At 49.1% G+C, this 14,692-nt stretch overlaps 1 protein-coding gene across 1 annotated transcript in view; it reads left to right on the top strand.

Moving 5' to 3' along the window:
• Nucleotides 1-14,692, top strand: part of tubgcp4 (tubulin gamma complex component 4) — a 93,275-nt gene that overhangs the window by 32,538 nt on the left and 46,045 nt on the right. Inside the window, exons 12-17 of the mRNA XM_070863955.1 lie at nt 2,597-2,704; nt 4,045-4,183; nt 4,965-5,142; nt 8,962-9,108; nt 12,654-12,788; nt 14,217-14,359. Of these exons, the coding sequence (XP_070720056.1) occupies nt 2,597-2,704; nt 4,045-4,183; nt 4,965-5,142; nt 8,962-9,108; nt 12,654-12,788; nt 14,217-14,359 (850 nt within the window). The remainder of the gene's footprint in view (nt 1-2,596; nt 2,705-4,044; nt 4,184-4,964; nt 5,143-8,961; nt 9,109-12,653; nt 12,789-14,216; nt 14,360-14,692) is intronic.

The raw sequence follows: 14,692 nt of genomic DNA, 5'->3' as shown, positions 1-14,692 counted from the left end.
TTTTGTCTGCCCCCTTTTTTAAACAGAGGCGTTACATTAGCTGCTTTCCAATCCGCTGGTACCTCCCCAGAGTCCAGAGAATTTTGGTAGATTATAACGAATGCATCTGCTATAACTTCCGCCATCTCTTTTAATACCCTGGGATGCATTTCATCAGGACCAGGGAACTTGTCTACCTTGAGTCCCATTAGCCTGTCCAGTACTACCCCCTAGTGATAGTGATTATCTCAAGGTCCTCCCTTCCCACATTCCCGTGACCAGCAATTTTTGGCATGGTTTTTGTGTCTTCCACTGTGAAGACCGAAGCAAAATAATTGTTTAAGGTCTCAGCCATTTCCACATTTCCCATTATTAAATCCCCCTTCTCATCTTCTAAGGGACCAACATTTACTTTAGTCACTCTTTTCCATTTTATATATCTGTAAAAGCTTTTACTATCTGTTTTTATGTTTTGCGCAAGTTTACCTTCGAAATCTATCTTTCCTTTCTTTATTGCTTTTTTAGTCATTCTTTGCTGTTGTTTAAAATTTTCCCAATCCTCTAGTTTCCCACTAACCTTGGCCACCTTATACGCATTGGTCTTTGATTTGATACTCTCCTTTATTTCCTTGGTTATCCACGGCTGGTTATCCCTTCTCTTACCGCCCTTCTTTTTCACTGGAATATATTTTTGTTGCGCACTATGAAAGAGCTCCTTATAAGTCCTCCACTGTTCCTCAATTGTGCCACCGTTTAGTCTGTGTTTCCAGTCTACTTTAGCCAACTCTGCCCTCATCCCACTGTAGTCCCCTTTGTTTAAGCATAGTACGCTCGTTTCTGACACAACTTCCTCACCCTCAATCTGCATTACAAATTCAACCATACTGTGATCACTCATTCCGAGAGGATCTTTTACAAGGAGATTGTTTATTTTTCCTGTCTCATTACACAGGACCAGATCTAAGATAGCTTGCTCCCTTGTAGGTCCTGTTGCATACTATTCTAAGAAACAATCCCGTATGCATTCTATGAATTCCTCCTCCAGGCTACCCCGTGCGATTTGAGTTGACCAATCGATATGTAGGTTAAAATCCCCCATGACTACTGCCGTTCCTTTTTCACATGCCTCCATTATTCCCTTGATTATTGCCCGCCCCACCGTGAAGTTATTATTTGGGGGCCTATAAACTACGCCCACCAGTGACTTTTTCCCCTTACTATCTCTAATCTCCACCCACAATGATTCAACATTTTGTGCATTAGAGCCAATATCGTCTCTCACAACTGCCCTGATATCATCCTTTATTAACAGAGCTACCCCATCTCCTTTCCCTTCTTGTCTATCTTTCCGAATTGTCAGATACCCCTGTATGTTTAATTCCTAGGCTTGGCCACCCTGCAACCAGGCTTTACCTCCTGTGAAGCATTGTGGAAAATGTTAAAAGAACTTTATTTATGTATAAGGTATGTATAAAATGTATGTTGTTCTCTCCTGCATTGATACTTCCATCTCCATCTCGCAAGGTTTCTCAGTAGATGTTAGATGCTTTCATATTCTTCGGCTATTGACTCCAGTCAGAATGTGAGAATTAGGAGCAGGAGTCGGCCATTAGGCCCCTCGAGCCTGCTCCGCCATTCAATGAGATCATGGCTGATCTTCGACCTCAACACTTTCCCGCCCAATCCGCATATCCCTTGATTTCCCCTAGAGTCCAAAAATCTATCGATCTCTTGAATATACTCAATGACTGAGCATCCGCAGCCCTCTGGGCATGGAATTCCAAAGATACAACCCTCTGAGTGAAGAAATTCCTCCTCATCTTATAAGAACATAAGAAATAGGAGCAGGACTAGGCCATTTGGCCCCTCGAGCATGCTCCCGCATTGAATAAGATTATAGCCAATCTCCTACCTCAACTCCACGTCTCAGTCTTAAATGGCCGACCCCTTATCCTGAGACCCCTGGTTCTAGACTCCCCAGCCCGGGGGAAACATCCTCCCTGCATCTACCCTGTCAATCCCCCTCAGAATGTTAAATGTTTCAATGAGATCACCTCTCATTCTTCTAAACTCCAAAGATAGGGTAGATGTAGAGAGGATGTTTCCAATTGCGGACAAGACCAGAACTCGGGGGCCATCAATATAAGACATTCACTAATAAACCCAATCGGGAATTCAGGAGAAACTTCTTTACCCAGAGAGCGGTGAGAATGTGGAACTCGCTGCCACAGGGAGGGGTTGAGGTGAATAGTATCGATGCATTTCAGGGGAAGCTGGATAAACACATGGGGGAGAAAGGAATAGAGGGTTATGTTGATGGAGTGAGATGAAGAGGGGTGGGAGGGGGCCCGTGTGGAGCATAAACCCCGGCACGGACCCATGGGGCCGCAGGACCTGTTTCTGTGCGATAAATACTGTGTAGCTATTCTCCCTCGATTTAAGTTTTTAAAAAAACTGCAAAAGTGAAAATATATATTCTCCAATATTTATTATCAAGGAAGCTGAAGATTAAAAGCTCTAATCGAACTCCTTTTTAGATATGATTGCAAAAAGGCTGGTTTAATTTCTCTCACACTGTTTTCCCCCTCCCTCGCCCCTCCCCATCACCACAGTACAGACGTCAATGTAGCATTCCAGGAGTCGGCGCACAAGGTGCTACTGGACGATGACACCCTTCTCCCGCTCCTGCACCTCACTGTCGAGTACCATGGCAAAGACCCCAAAGGTAAGGATGAGCCACGAGCCCCTCTTGGTCTGTCTGGGTAAACATTACTTCATGTCAAGTCTAGAACTGTACAGGTCCCGCTTCCAAAGTCCGTCGGTAAGTGGTAGTTGCTGTAGAGCCCGTCTTGTGTGTGTGTGTGTGTAGCGGGGCACAATGCGCAGGTTGTTGGAACCTTTGCCTCTGCACGTTAACATCTGCCTGCCAGCCCGTCCCAGCAAATGGGCCAACAAGCTGCACCCGTCTGTCGAGAGGGGTGTGGGGGTGGGGGGAGAACCACCCCTTGCGCCCTTGTTTTGTGAATTTGTGATGCAGCAGTGCGTATCGAGCTGGATTTTCCAGCGCTGCCCGCCTCTGTTTTCACCCCGGAGGGGCGACAATGGCGGCGGTGAGATCTTGCGGGCGGGCAGCCAGCTCGGTTCGGCGGGGCAGGGGGGGGGCATTACCACCCGGGGGAGGCGAGCCGAGCCGGTGTGCATCGCCCCTGATTGCGATACCGGATCGATTTTTGACTCCCGTAGCGCCCCGAAGCGCTGGGACCGCCTGGGAAAGCGGGCGGTCCGACCAATACCGGCTGCAGTGAGGCACACAATGTCCACCTCAAGGTAAGTGTGCTTGTCATTTCTTTAATTTATTTTTGCGGTGTTTATGTTGTGGTGGTGTGGGCTATGTATTGGGAATGTTTTTGCTGTTGTTTTTCTCCCCAGGCCTCTTCTCTCAGCGCTCCCAGGCCGGTTCTCTACCTCGGGGATTTTCCCATGCTCAGCCGGCCTAGCGCTCTTGAGAGAGGTGTACCTCCCTTAGCGCTCCGCCCCACACTCGGGGTCCAGCTGCCCAATATTGCTGACTGAGGCGCAAACTGTTCCCGGGCGCAAACTTTACCGCCCTGAAATGAGCAAAGCCAAAAATCCAGCCGATACACTTTCGTAGTTCTTGATATTTGTCCAGCAACCCCTCCTCCACTGAAGGCGGTTTCTCCTTGTTGCACTATGTTACCCCCATGCCTCTCCCAGAGCTGGCCTCTCCCTTTTTTGAGGTATATTTCCACAGGTGCCAGCGGTACCTCACCTTCCATCACGTGTGAACCTTGACCCTTGAGTGTCGCTACACTATTTTAGCGTGAGAGGCATCGACGTCGTCTGACCTCGCACTCTCACGATGTCCAGATATGCCTGCTTTCCAGCGGGGTTTGCCGAATACACCTGGATTATTCAGGAGAGTTATGTGCCGAATTAAAATATACGTGTTGACAATGGCGTTAATTTTGTACTCGGTTATATTTTTCCTGTCAGTTTATTGCCTTTTTGCACCTCTCCCACCCCCCGCCCTCCTACTGAACGCAGATACATCACAAAGCCGCGATGTGTCTCTGCGGGAATCTTCCCCTCGTGAAGCTCCGACCTCCGGCTGGTCTGCTCTGGGACTGTCGTATAAGGTGCAGTGGCCTTTGCACATCCTCTTCACTCCTGCCGTGCTGGAAAAGTAAGTTTGATTTGTGCATTGATTGTTATTTTTTTGTGTTGCTATTTGTTTCAAGAGTGTTTCCAACTTCCTCACCATTTCTCCGAGTGATTTCTCCTGTTTTAGAGAAGTTGTTTGAGGGATGAATGTTGGCCAGGACACGAGGAAGATTCTTGCTCTTCTTCGAAATAGTGCCACGGAATCTTTAAGCCCACCTGAGAGGGAAGGCGGAGCTTCGGTTTAACGTCTCATCCGAAAGATGGCACCTCCAACAGTGCAGCGCTCCCTCAGCACTTCCCCTCCGACAGTGCGGCACTCCCTCAGTACTGCCCCTCCGACAGTGCGGCACTCCCTCAGTACTGCCCCTCCGACAGTGCGGCACTCCCTCAGTACTGCCCCTCCGACAGTGCGGCACTCCCTCAGTACTGCCCCTCCGACAGTGCAGCACTCCCTCAGTACTGCCCCTCCGACAGTGCGGCGCTCCCTCAGTACTGCCCCTCCGACAGTGCGGCACTCCCTCAGTACTGCCCCTCCGACAGTGCGGCACTCCCTCAGTACTGCCCCTCCGACAGTGCAGCACTCCCTCAGCATTGCTCCTCCGACAGTGCGGCACTCCCTCAGTACTGCGCTGGAGTGTCGGCCTGGATGATGTGTTCTAGAGCGGGAGAGATTGTCGAAGGCGTGAGGTTGGGCTGCGATCTACACCCGTTTCTCACTCCCACTCTCTCTCTCTCTCTCTCTCTCTCTCTCTCTCTCTCTCTCTCTCTCTCTCTCTCTCTCTCTCTCTCTCTCTCTCTCTCAGGTACAACATTGTCTTCAAGTACCTGCTGAGTGTGCGGCGTGTGCAGGCGGAGCTGCAGCATTGCTGGGCCGTGCAGATGCAGCGCAAACACCTCAAATCCGACAAGTCGGTCGCCACCAAATGGAGACTGAGGAACCACATGGCTTTCCTCGTGGACAACCTGCAATACTACCTACAGGTAACCGGCAATAAACCACCGCCTTAGCACATTAAAGGCGCCACATAAGTGCACGTTGTTGTTGTATCGGTGACATCACCAAGCGGTTGAGCAAGGCTCGGCGAGGAAGAACACTTACTGCTGTTTTGTTTTTGAAAACATCAAACCAGATTTTGCCAAGTCTAACAGTCGGTTTTAAAAAAAACAGCAGAGCAAAAATACTGCTGAAGATCTGAAATTGAAACAGGAAATGAAGGAAAGCACTCACTTTCAGCAGGTCAGGCAGCATCTGTGGAGAGACAAACAGGGCTCACGTTTCAGGTCAATGAGAGTGTAACAAGTGGGCTGTGCTTTAAATTAAAAAGTCCCCCCTCTCCCCAAAGATTCACCTTTCCCTTCAGTCATATGGTGAGAGCTGAGCTTGGCTGCCAGAGTTCTTTCGCTGGAAGCTGCTGGTGGGAGCGGGGAGCAGATATTGAATTGTACTGTTTTTGGTATGAGGCTTATTGCAGATTTTACATTTCCCAAATCAGCCATCCCATGGCCGCGATTGACAATTGATAATTTTGTACCGAATGGCGGCGTTCTTTTTTATTTTTGATGTGGTACCCTATCGGGATCAGGTGAGCAGCTTACTGGACTTGAGCACGGCATACAAGAATCCCATTAAAAATTCACTGATCCCAATCTGAATTAAATTAGTTCCCCTCGCCCCAACACAGGATATAGAATCATAGACATAGAAGGAGGCCATTGGGCCAATCGTGTCCACACCAGCCAAAGAAAGAGCTATCCGGCCTAATCCCACTTTCCAGCTCTCGGTCCGTAGCCCTGTAGGTGACGGCACTTCAAGGCCACATCCAGGTACTTTTAAAATGTGATGTATGTTTCCGCCTGTACGGGGAAACGGGCAGAAAAAGTAGTTCATAGAAACATAGAAAATAGGAGCAGTACTAGGCCATTTGGTCCTTCGAGCCTGCACCACCATTCAATATGATCAAGGCTGATCCTCTATCTCAGTACCACACCCCTGCTTTTTCCTCATACCCCTTGATGCCTTTTGTGTCTAGAAATCTATCTATCTCCCTCTTAAATACATTCAGTGACTTGGCCTCCACAGCCTTCTGTGGTAGAGAATTCCACAGGTTCACCACCCTCTGAGTGAAAACATTTCTCCTCATCTCGGTCCTAAATTTCCTACCCCGTATCCTGAGTCTGTGACCCCTTGTTCCAGACTTCCCAGCCAGGGGGAAACATCCTCCCCGCATCCAGTCTGTCCAACCCAGTCAGAATTTTATACGTTTCAATGAGATCTCCTCTCATTCTTCTAAACTCTAGTGAATACAGGCCTAGTCGACCCAATCTCTCCTCGTACGGCAGTCCTGCCGTCCCAGGAATCAGTCTGGTGAACCTTCGCTGCACTCCCTCTATGGCAAGTATATCCTTTCTTGGGTAAGGAGACCAAAACTGCACACAATATTCCAGGTGCGGCCTCACCAAGGCCCTGTATAACTGTAGTAAGGTTACTGGTCTGAAGAATGGACAGCCATTTCTGCTCCTGTGCAGCCCCGTGTTCCTGGGGGGATTGGGACAGTGGGGGTTGGTTGAGTACCTTAGTGGACACAGTGGTCCGAATGGCCTCCTTCTGTGCCGTAAATGTCTATGATTCTATATCCTGTGGGGGCGAGGGGAACTAATTTAATCCAGATTGAGATGTGTGAATTTTTATTGGTGTTTTGCATTCTGTGCTTGAGTTCAGTAAGCTGCTCACCTTCTCCCAATAGGACCCCATTCCCAAAATAAAACACACTGTCCCAATTTGGTGCGAAATTATCCTGGCAACCTGGAACTTGTTTGGTTGCCTTAGGGAGGGGGGGTTCTGTACACTCTCTCTCTTTTTCTCGCTCTCGCTCTCGCTCTCGCTCTCTCTCTCTCTCTGCCACCCCCAGGTGTTAGTGTCACCAGTGACTCGGGAGGGAGTGGCACAGGGCTGCAGGGTCTAACAGGCGGTGGATGGTCTCCATGGGCTTTTTTCTCACCCTTCTGTTTTGAATGAATTAGATTGGTGTGTATCGAGTGAAGGGGAGTGAGAGATATTCAAAGACCCAGTACAAAAGCAAAATTCTGCAGATGCTGGAATTTGGGAAAAGGAAACAGAAAATGCTGGAAATCTCAGCGGGTCAGACAGCATCTGGAGAGAGAAACAGAGTTAACGTTTCAGGTCTGTGACCCTTCGGCAGAACTGGCAAAAGTTTGAGATGAAATGGATCCTTGAGGTGCTGGGGCAGTGTAAGGGGGAGGGGAGGATAGAACAAAAGGGAAGGTCTGTGATAGGGTGGAAGGCAGGAGAGATTAGAGAGACAAAAGGGATGATGGGCCGAATTGCGATGGTAATGGCACAAGTTAGGAAACAAAAGATGGGCCTAGATAGGGTGTGAATATAGAAACATAGAAAATAGGTGCAGGAGTAGGCCATTCGGCCCTTCGAGCCTGCACCACCATTCAATATGATCATGGCCGATCATGCAACTTCAGTACCCCATTCCTGCTTTCTCTCCATACCTCTTTATCCCTTTAGCCGTAAGGGCCATATCTAACTCCCTTTTGAATATATCTAACAAAATGGCCTCAACAACTCTCTGTGGTAGAGAATTCCACAGGTTCACAATTATCTGAGTGAAGAAGTTTCTCCTCATCTGGGTCCTAAATGGTTTACCACTTATCCTTAGACTGTGACCCCTGGTTCTGGACTTCCCCAACATCAGGAACATTCTTCCTGCATCTAACCTGTCCAGTCCCGTCAGAATTTTAAACGTTTCTATGAGATCCCCTCTCATTCTTCTGAACTCCAGTGAATACAAGCCCAGTTGATCCAGTGGCGGAATAATTACCAGCTGCCATGGGAAACGGAGAGGAAAAAAGTGGGAGGCTTGTAACAAAAAAAGTGAGGAAAGGGAACAAAATAGGGTCAGAGGTTATGGTCTGAAATTGTTGAACTTGATGTTGGGTCCAGAAGGCTGTAAAGTGCCTAAACGAAAGATGAGGTGCTGTTCCTCGAGCTTGCGTTGAGCTTCAATGGAACAGTGTAGGAGGCCGAGGACGGAGAGGTCAGAGTGGGAGTGGAGCGGGGAATTAAAGTGACAGGCGACTTGATGCACCCGAGAATAAGGAAGGAACTATTGAGATCCTGGTCGCGGCGCTGGAAGTGCATGTTTGTGGTAGTCGGGAATTACGGGGAGAGATTACACAAACCAGGGGTGCATTCCCTGGAATTTAGAAGGTTAAGAGGCAATCTGATCGAAGTTTTCAGGATATTAAAGGGAACAAAGAGGGCAGATAGAGAGAGACTATTTCAGCTGGTTGGGGAGTCTAGGACCAGGGGGCAGAGTCTAAAAATGAGAGGCAGACCTTTCAGGAGTGAAATTAGGAAACACTTCTACACACAAAAAGCGGTAGAGGTTTGGAACTCTTCCTCAAATGGCAATTGATTCTAGATCAATTGTTAATTTTAAGTCTGAGATTAATAGATTTTCATGAATCAAAGGTATTAAGGGATATGGGGCAAAGGGGCGTATATGGAGTTAGGTCGCGGATCAACCATGATTTCATTGAATGGTGGCACAGGCTCAAGGGGCTGAATGGCCTCCTCTTGTTCCCATGTTCTTATGAATGGACGGTGAAAAAGGGTTGGATAGAGCTTTTATTCTAAGCTCTCAAAAAAAAATCCTGCCTGCTATAGTAAAAGTCTTTTAGCTTTTTGTATGATGGCAGCTTTATCTGTGGCCCCCCCGACTTCCACATGTGACTGATTGTATGACACTTATTTTCGCACCTCTGTAGGGCATACAGTTCTCCTCAGTGCCTGTCAGCACTCTGCGTAGGTCTGCCCAACATGTAGGAGCGCCACAGGCTGCAGAGCAGTGCGGACGGACTCGGTGCTTCCCTCGGGCAGGACACGGCGGTAGTGGCCAAACTGAGAAGTGTCAGGTAGCACAGAGGTGCAAACTAGGCATCTTAGAGATAAGGATTAGTTAAGCAAAAGTATAGGTTGTATCACTCCAGTCCGGCACCCTTGGGACCTGACCGGTGCCGGACCAGGGAATTTTCCGAACCACGGGAGGTCAACCGGTGACAACGCTGCTGACAACGACCCGGACGTGTTCTGCACATGCACTGCACAGAAGCAGACTGCGCAGCACTTAGTCATCGAGAGAAGCAGGGGGTGAGGAGAGAAGTGGGGGGGGGGGGGAAGGGCGGCGGCGAGAGCTGAGCCGTCGTGCCCTGAGCCTCCCGGGGCTGAGCGACAGGGGTAGAGAGAGGGAGCCTGGGCGGGGGGGAGAGAGAGAGAGCCTGGGGGGTGCGGGGGGGGAGAGAGAGCCTGGGGCCAGGCCCAGCTTCGGCACCTCAGTCAGTCGCCTGCCCTTCCCTTTTCTTGCCCAGCCCGCTTACCTCAATGAACAGCGCGGGACGCCACCCACTCTGAGATTGATGCCGGACCAGGGATGTTTCCGGACTGGAGAGGTGCAACCTGTACTTTAATTCTGTGTGGGCAGTTGTTGAGAATTCAGCAGTTGTTGGAGCGTGGAGGGTGTTGGGAGAGTTTAGTTCGTCTGGTAATGCCCTGGTTGAAATGCTGGTGTAACATTCCTTTTATGTACTGTCAAATTTATTTGTTTTGTCTTATAACACTCCTGGGAAGCACCTTGGGACGCTTTACTATGTTAAAGGCGTTATATAAATACGAGTTGTTATTTTAATTCAGACTTTTATGTGACAACAAGAAACAACGTGCTACCGGAGTGAACCAGCATCTTCCCATCCCCATTACCTGCTTAGCTCTCAGACCCACCTGAGTATCCCTTCACACCCTGTTATATTACAGAACGCCTTTCCAGTGGAGCCAATTGCTCTCTCACTGCCGGTCTCGCTTAATTTATACCGCGGGGCGTATTCACTCTCTGCTCGCTTTTACCAGTCTGTAATGCGCCCATTCTAACAATCCCCCCAACTTTTGGGAGATTACTACATTCAACACGCAGGTTGCCCATACAAGGTAGGCAAGGCTTCCTGTAGCCACATGTTCTAAATGTTCTGTCAGCTGATTGACACGTTCGCCTTGTGATTTGCTTGTTCCTTTTGACCGGTGTGATTCTCGAGTTTCAGGTTACATTCTAATACCCAGGCAATTTTTACCTTTTTCCTCCAAGTTTTAGACACCGGATTTCACAGGATGAGTTCACAGGTGTTTCAATGAAGGACCTAATATTCCGGATCCCGAACTACATCCTGAAGGGTGGAAGATGCCTGTGCGTGGATTTTTTTAACGTGGGGTGGCCGTTGCACACCAGCCACCACACGGGCTTGACAGAGCGAGGTCTTGGTCCAGTGGCAAGGATTAACCAAGATGACTGGAGACCAGCTCTGCTGCACGGACCCAGTGCACACACATATCGCAGTGTGGGCTGGCCCGTGCTGCCCCTGGGCCCTCGCCTCTTCTAAAACATTTTAGGCCTCGTTTTATACAAAGCATCAACATATTGCAACCAAATAATTTTTAAAGACAAATGCAAAGAAAGAGAGAGAGAGAGAGAGAGAGAGTGCCTGGTCTTTCTCCAAAGAGGAGCCAGTGAGCTGCCAATCACGAGCAACAGTGATTAGCCTCGAACTGACTGTAGTATGTGCCTCTGTGGACCACCACCCCACAGAGATTCAGCCGCACAGTCAGTACAGGCTACAACATCATGACCCTGGACCCACAAGGGATCGACTGGTCATCAGTACAGTCCTGCAGAATCATTCCAAGGTGAGGCTCAGCCAGGTGGGATCAACAAATGCGGCAAAACGCATCTTACAAACATTGGGAGTGGATGCGTACGTGCGCCTTTAATTACATTTGCCATGCCTGCCTGCACATGTTGCTGCCGTTTATTTCCGTTTGCACGGAGTCTCAACACAAAGCTCCATCATCATCATCATAGGCAGTCCCTCAGAATCGAGGAAGACTTGCTTCCACTCTAAAAATGAGTCCTTAGGTGACTGAACAGTCCAATACGGGAACCACAGTCCCTGTCACAGGTGGGACAGACAGTGGTTGAGGGAAAGGGTGGGTGGGACAGGTTTGCCGCGCGCTCCTTCCGCTGCCTGCGCTTGGTTTCTGCATGCTCTCGGCGACGAGACTCGAACAACCGTTGTGCTGATGTTAAGAGGCTAGTTATCCAGGGGCCTGGACCAATGATCCAGAGACCAGAGTTCAAATCCCACCACGGCAGCTGGGGAATTTAAATTCAATTAATTAAATAAATCTGGAATCTGAAACTACCATTTTTTCGTAAAAATCCATCCTTATACGGTCTGGCGACCCACAACAATGTGGTTGACTCTTAACTGCCCTCTGAAAATGGCGGCTCACCACCAGCTTCTCAAGGGGCAATTAGGGATGGGCAATAAATGCCGGCCTTGCCAGCGACGCCCACATCCCAGGAATGAATTTTTAAAAAGATACTATGTTGATGCCATTCTTTCTTTGGAAATGTGTCATTTAAACTCTCAACCTCCTTGCAAACAATTTGCCCAGTGGGTAAAGTGTACTGTGTGGTACAGAACGGGTAGATCCCGGGTTTGATCCCCCAGTATTTGCAAGAGTTGGCTGCCCTTATTTCAGCCAGCTGTTGTGGGCGCTACAATTCGCCTGAACCCCCTTCCCATCCCCACCCGACGAAGGAAACCAAAATATAAACAGGAAATGCTGAAAAACTCAGCGGGTCAGGCAGCATCTGTGGAGAGAGAAACAGAGTTAACGTTTCGAGTCTGTGACCCTTCGTCACAACTGCTTCCGTGGGAAGCAAAAGGTCTGCTAGGTTTACCACTCCCGATCGCCTCTCCTGGAGCACGTCCGTGTCTTGTCATCTGCGGAGGAACAAATCGGGCTCAGTTGTGGTGCCCCCTTTCACAGTCGAATAGCCCGCTGACGCTCTCTTTTCGGCCTCATGTATCACGGACTAGCCGCTTGGATGTGTCCCTCTTCGCTCGCTCGCTCTCTCTTTATCCACTCCTCCTTTCCCTCTCTCTATACCTGATCTAATCCAGCCTCCTCCATCGTTCCTCTGTTTCTGTCTCAAACCTTCAATCTTCTTTTTATTAAGGAGCTAGACTGTCGGTGCTGCCGTTCACCAAGGTGCCAGATTGCCCCGCTGCCCTTGCCGCGCCATTAGCAGCTCGTGCTCCCAGCAAGTTACGGCGCAAACATTTTTCAAGCCGTAGGGTGAGGGGAAAATGCCTTATCGGGGCACGCTGCGAGATGCTCCAAGACCCAGCCCAATAATCAATAATTCAGGAGCAGGAAGTTGCAACCCCGAGCTGTGACTCCACACTTAATATAATTTACTGTGTCTGCTTAACTTCGAACCTATGTCCAGCAATAGAGTGACGAGCTGGAATTGCCCCGTGCCCTGAAGCACCTGGTGTTCCTCGATGCGCTGTGCCTCCAGACTTGCTTTTCCCGGGATGCTAAATGTCACCCTGTGCCATTCCAGGTGGATGTCCTTGAATCCCAGTTTACACAGCTCCTCACGAACATAAATTCTATCCGAGATTTCGAGAGCATTCGACTGGCTCACGATCACTTCCTGAGCAACCTGCTGGCACAGTCGTTCATCCTGCTTAAACCAGTGAGTATACTTCTTCCGTTAAACGCAAGGCGGTTATGCGAAACCTTTTATAAAACGCTGGTGATGCCCCAGCTGGAGCATTGAGTTCAGTTCTGGGCCATCACATCGTAGGAAGGATGTGTCATAGTCTTGGGCATCTTAAAAATGGGTTCTTAATTTAGACGAAGGAATTGAGTGTAATATCTCCAAGTTTGCAGATGACACTAAGCTGGGTGGCGGTGTGAGCTATGAGGAGGATGCTATGAGGCTGCAGGGTGACTTGGATAGGTTAGGTGAGTGGGCAAATGCATGGCAGATGCAGTATAATGTGGATAAATGTGAGGTTATCCACTTTGGTGGTAAAAACAGGAAGGCAGATTATTATCTGAATGGTGACAGATTAGGAAAAGGGGAGGTGCAACGAGACCTGGGTGTCATGGTACATCAGTCATTCAAAGTTGGCATGCAGGTACAGCAGGCGGTGAAGAAAGCAAATGGCATGTTATCCTTCATAGCAAGAGCATTTGAGTAAAGGAGCAGGGAGGTCTTGCTGCAGTTGTACAGGGCCTTGGTGAGACCACACCTTGAGTATTGTGTACAGTTTTGGTCTCCTAATCTGAGGAAGGACATTCTTGCGATTGAGGGAGTGCAGCAAAGGTTCACCAGACTGATTCCCGGGATGGCAGGACTGACATATGAAGAAAGACTAGATCGACTAGGCTTATATTCACTGGAATTTAGAAGAATGAGAGGGGATCTCATAGAAACATATAAAATTCTGACGGGATTGGACAGGTTAGATGCAGGAAGAATGTTCCCGATGTTGGGGAAGTCCAGAACCAGGGGTCACAGTCTAAGGATAAGGGGTAAGTCATTTAGGACCGAGATGAAGAAAAACGTCTTCACTTAGAGAATTATGAATCTGTGGAATTCTCTACCACAGAAAGTTGTTGAGGCCAGTTCGTTAGATATATTCAAAAGGGAGTTAGATGTGGCCCTTACGGCTAAAGAGATCAAGGGGTATGGAGAGAAAGCAGGAAAGGGGTACTGAGGTGAATGATCAGCCATGATCTTATTGAATGGTGGTGCAGGCTCGAAGGGCCGAATGGCCTACTCCTGCACCTATTTTCTATGTTTCTTTTCGAACACTCACCGGTTTTGCTCAAGTGTCATCGACCCGAAACGTTAACTCTGTTTCTCTCCACAGATGCTGCCCGACCCGCTGAGATTGCCAGCATTTTCTGTTTTTATTTCAGCTTCCAGCGTCCGCAGTATTTTGCTTTTGAGTTAATGTTTCAGGTCTGAGATTCTTCATCAGACCTGGAAAAGTTAGATTCTGTGACCAGTTGGGCTGATTTTTGAATCATGGTATTCTTTGAGGTGTGTATACACGTACGATAGCACCAATGTCCCCTTTTTCAATGCCACGTCTACTCCCATTCTCTGCAGGTGTTCCACTGTCTGAATGAGATCCTCGAGTTGTGCCATAACTTCTGTTCCCTGGTCAGTCAGAACCCCGGGCCACTGGATGACCGTGGTAACTCACAGTTGCAGCTTCTCGTGATGGTAAGCCCAGCCACCAATTGCTCCGTGTACGCTTGTTGCCCCTCGTTTGTGAGCCAGAGGACTGCCGGGTGTCGAGTCCAACTCCAGTTCTTGAGCGAGTGATCTAGGCTGACGAGGGAGGGAGGGAGGGAGGCACTCGTGCAGATACCGTCCTTGGGATGTTCAAAGCCAGTCACCTTCTACCTGTTCAGGTGGCTGTCAAAGACCACCTAGGGCAGTATTTGAAGAGCAGCAGGAGGTGCACTGACCGAGATCCCACTCGCTCCCCCCCTCGCTCGCCCTTCGCTCCTCGCCCCCCCCTCACTCCTCCCCCCCTCACTCCCCCCCTCCCTCTCACTCCCCCCCCTCCCCCCCTCTTG

This window comes from Pristiophorus japonicus, chromosome 21 (genome assembly GCF_044704955.1).
Source record: "Pristiophorus japonicus isolate sPriJap1 chromosome 21, sPriJap1.hap1, whole genome shotgun sequence".
Taxonomy (NCBI): Eukaryota; Metazoa; Chordata; class Chondrichthyes; family Pristiophoridae; genus Pristiophorus; species Pristiophorus japonicus.
Note: the sequence above shows the minus strand (reverse complement) of the source record. Positions and strands in the feature narration are given on the sequence as shown.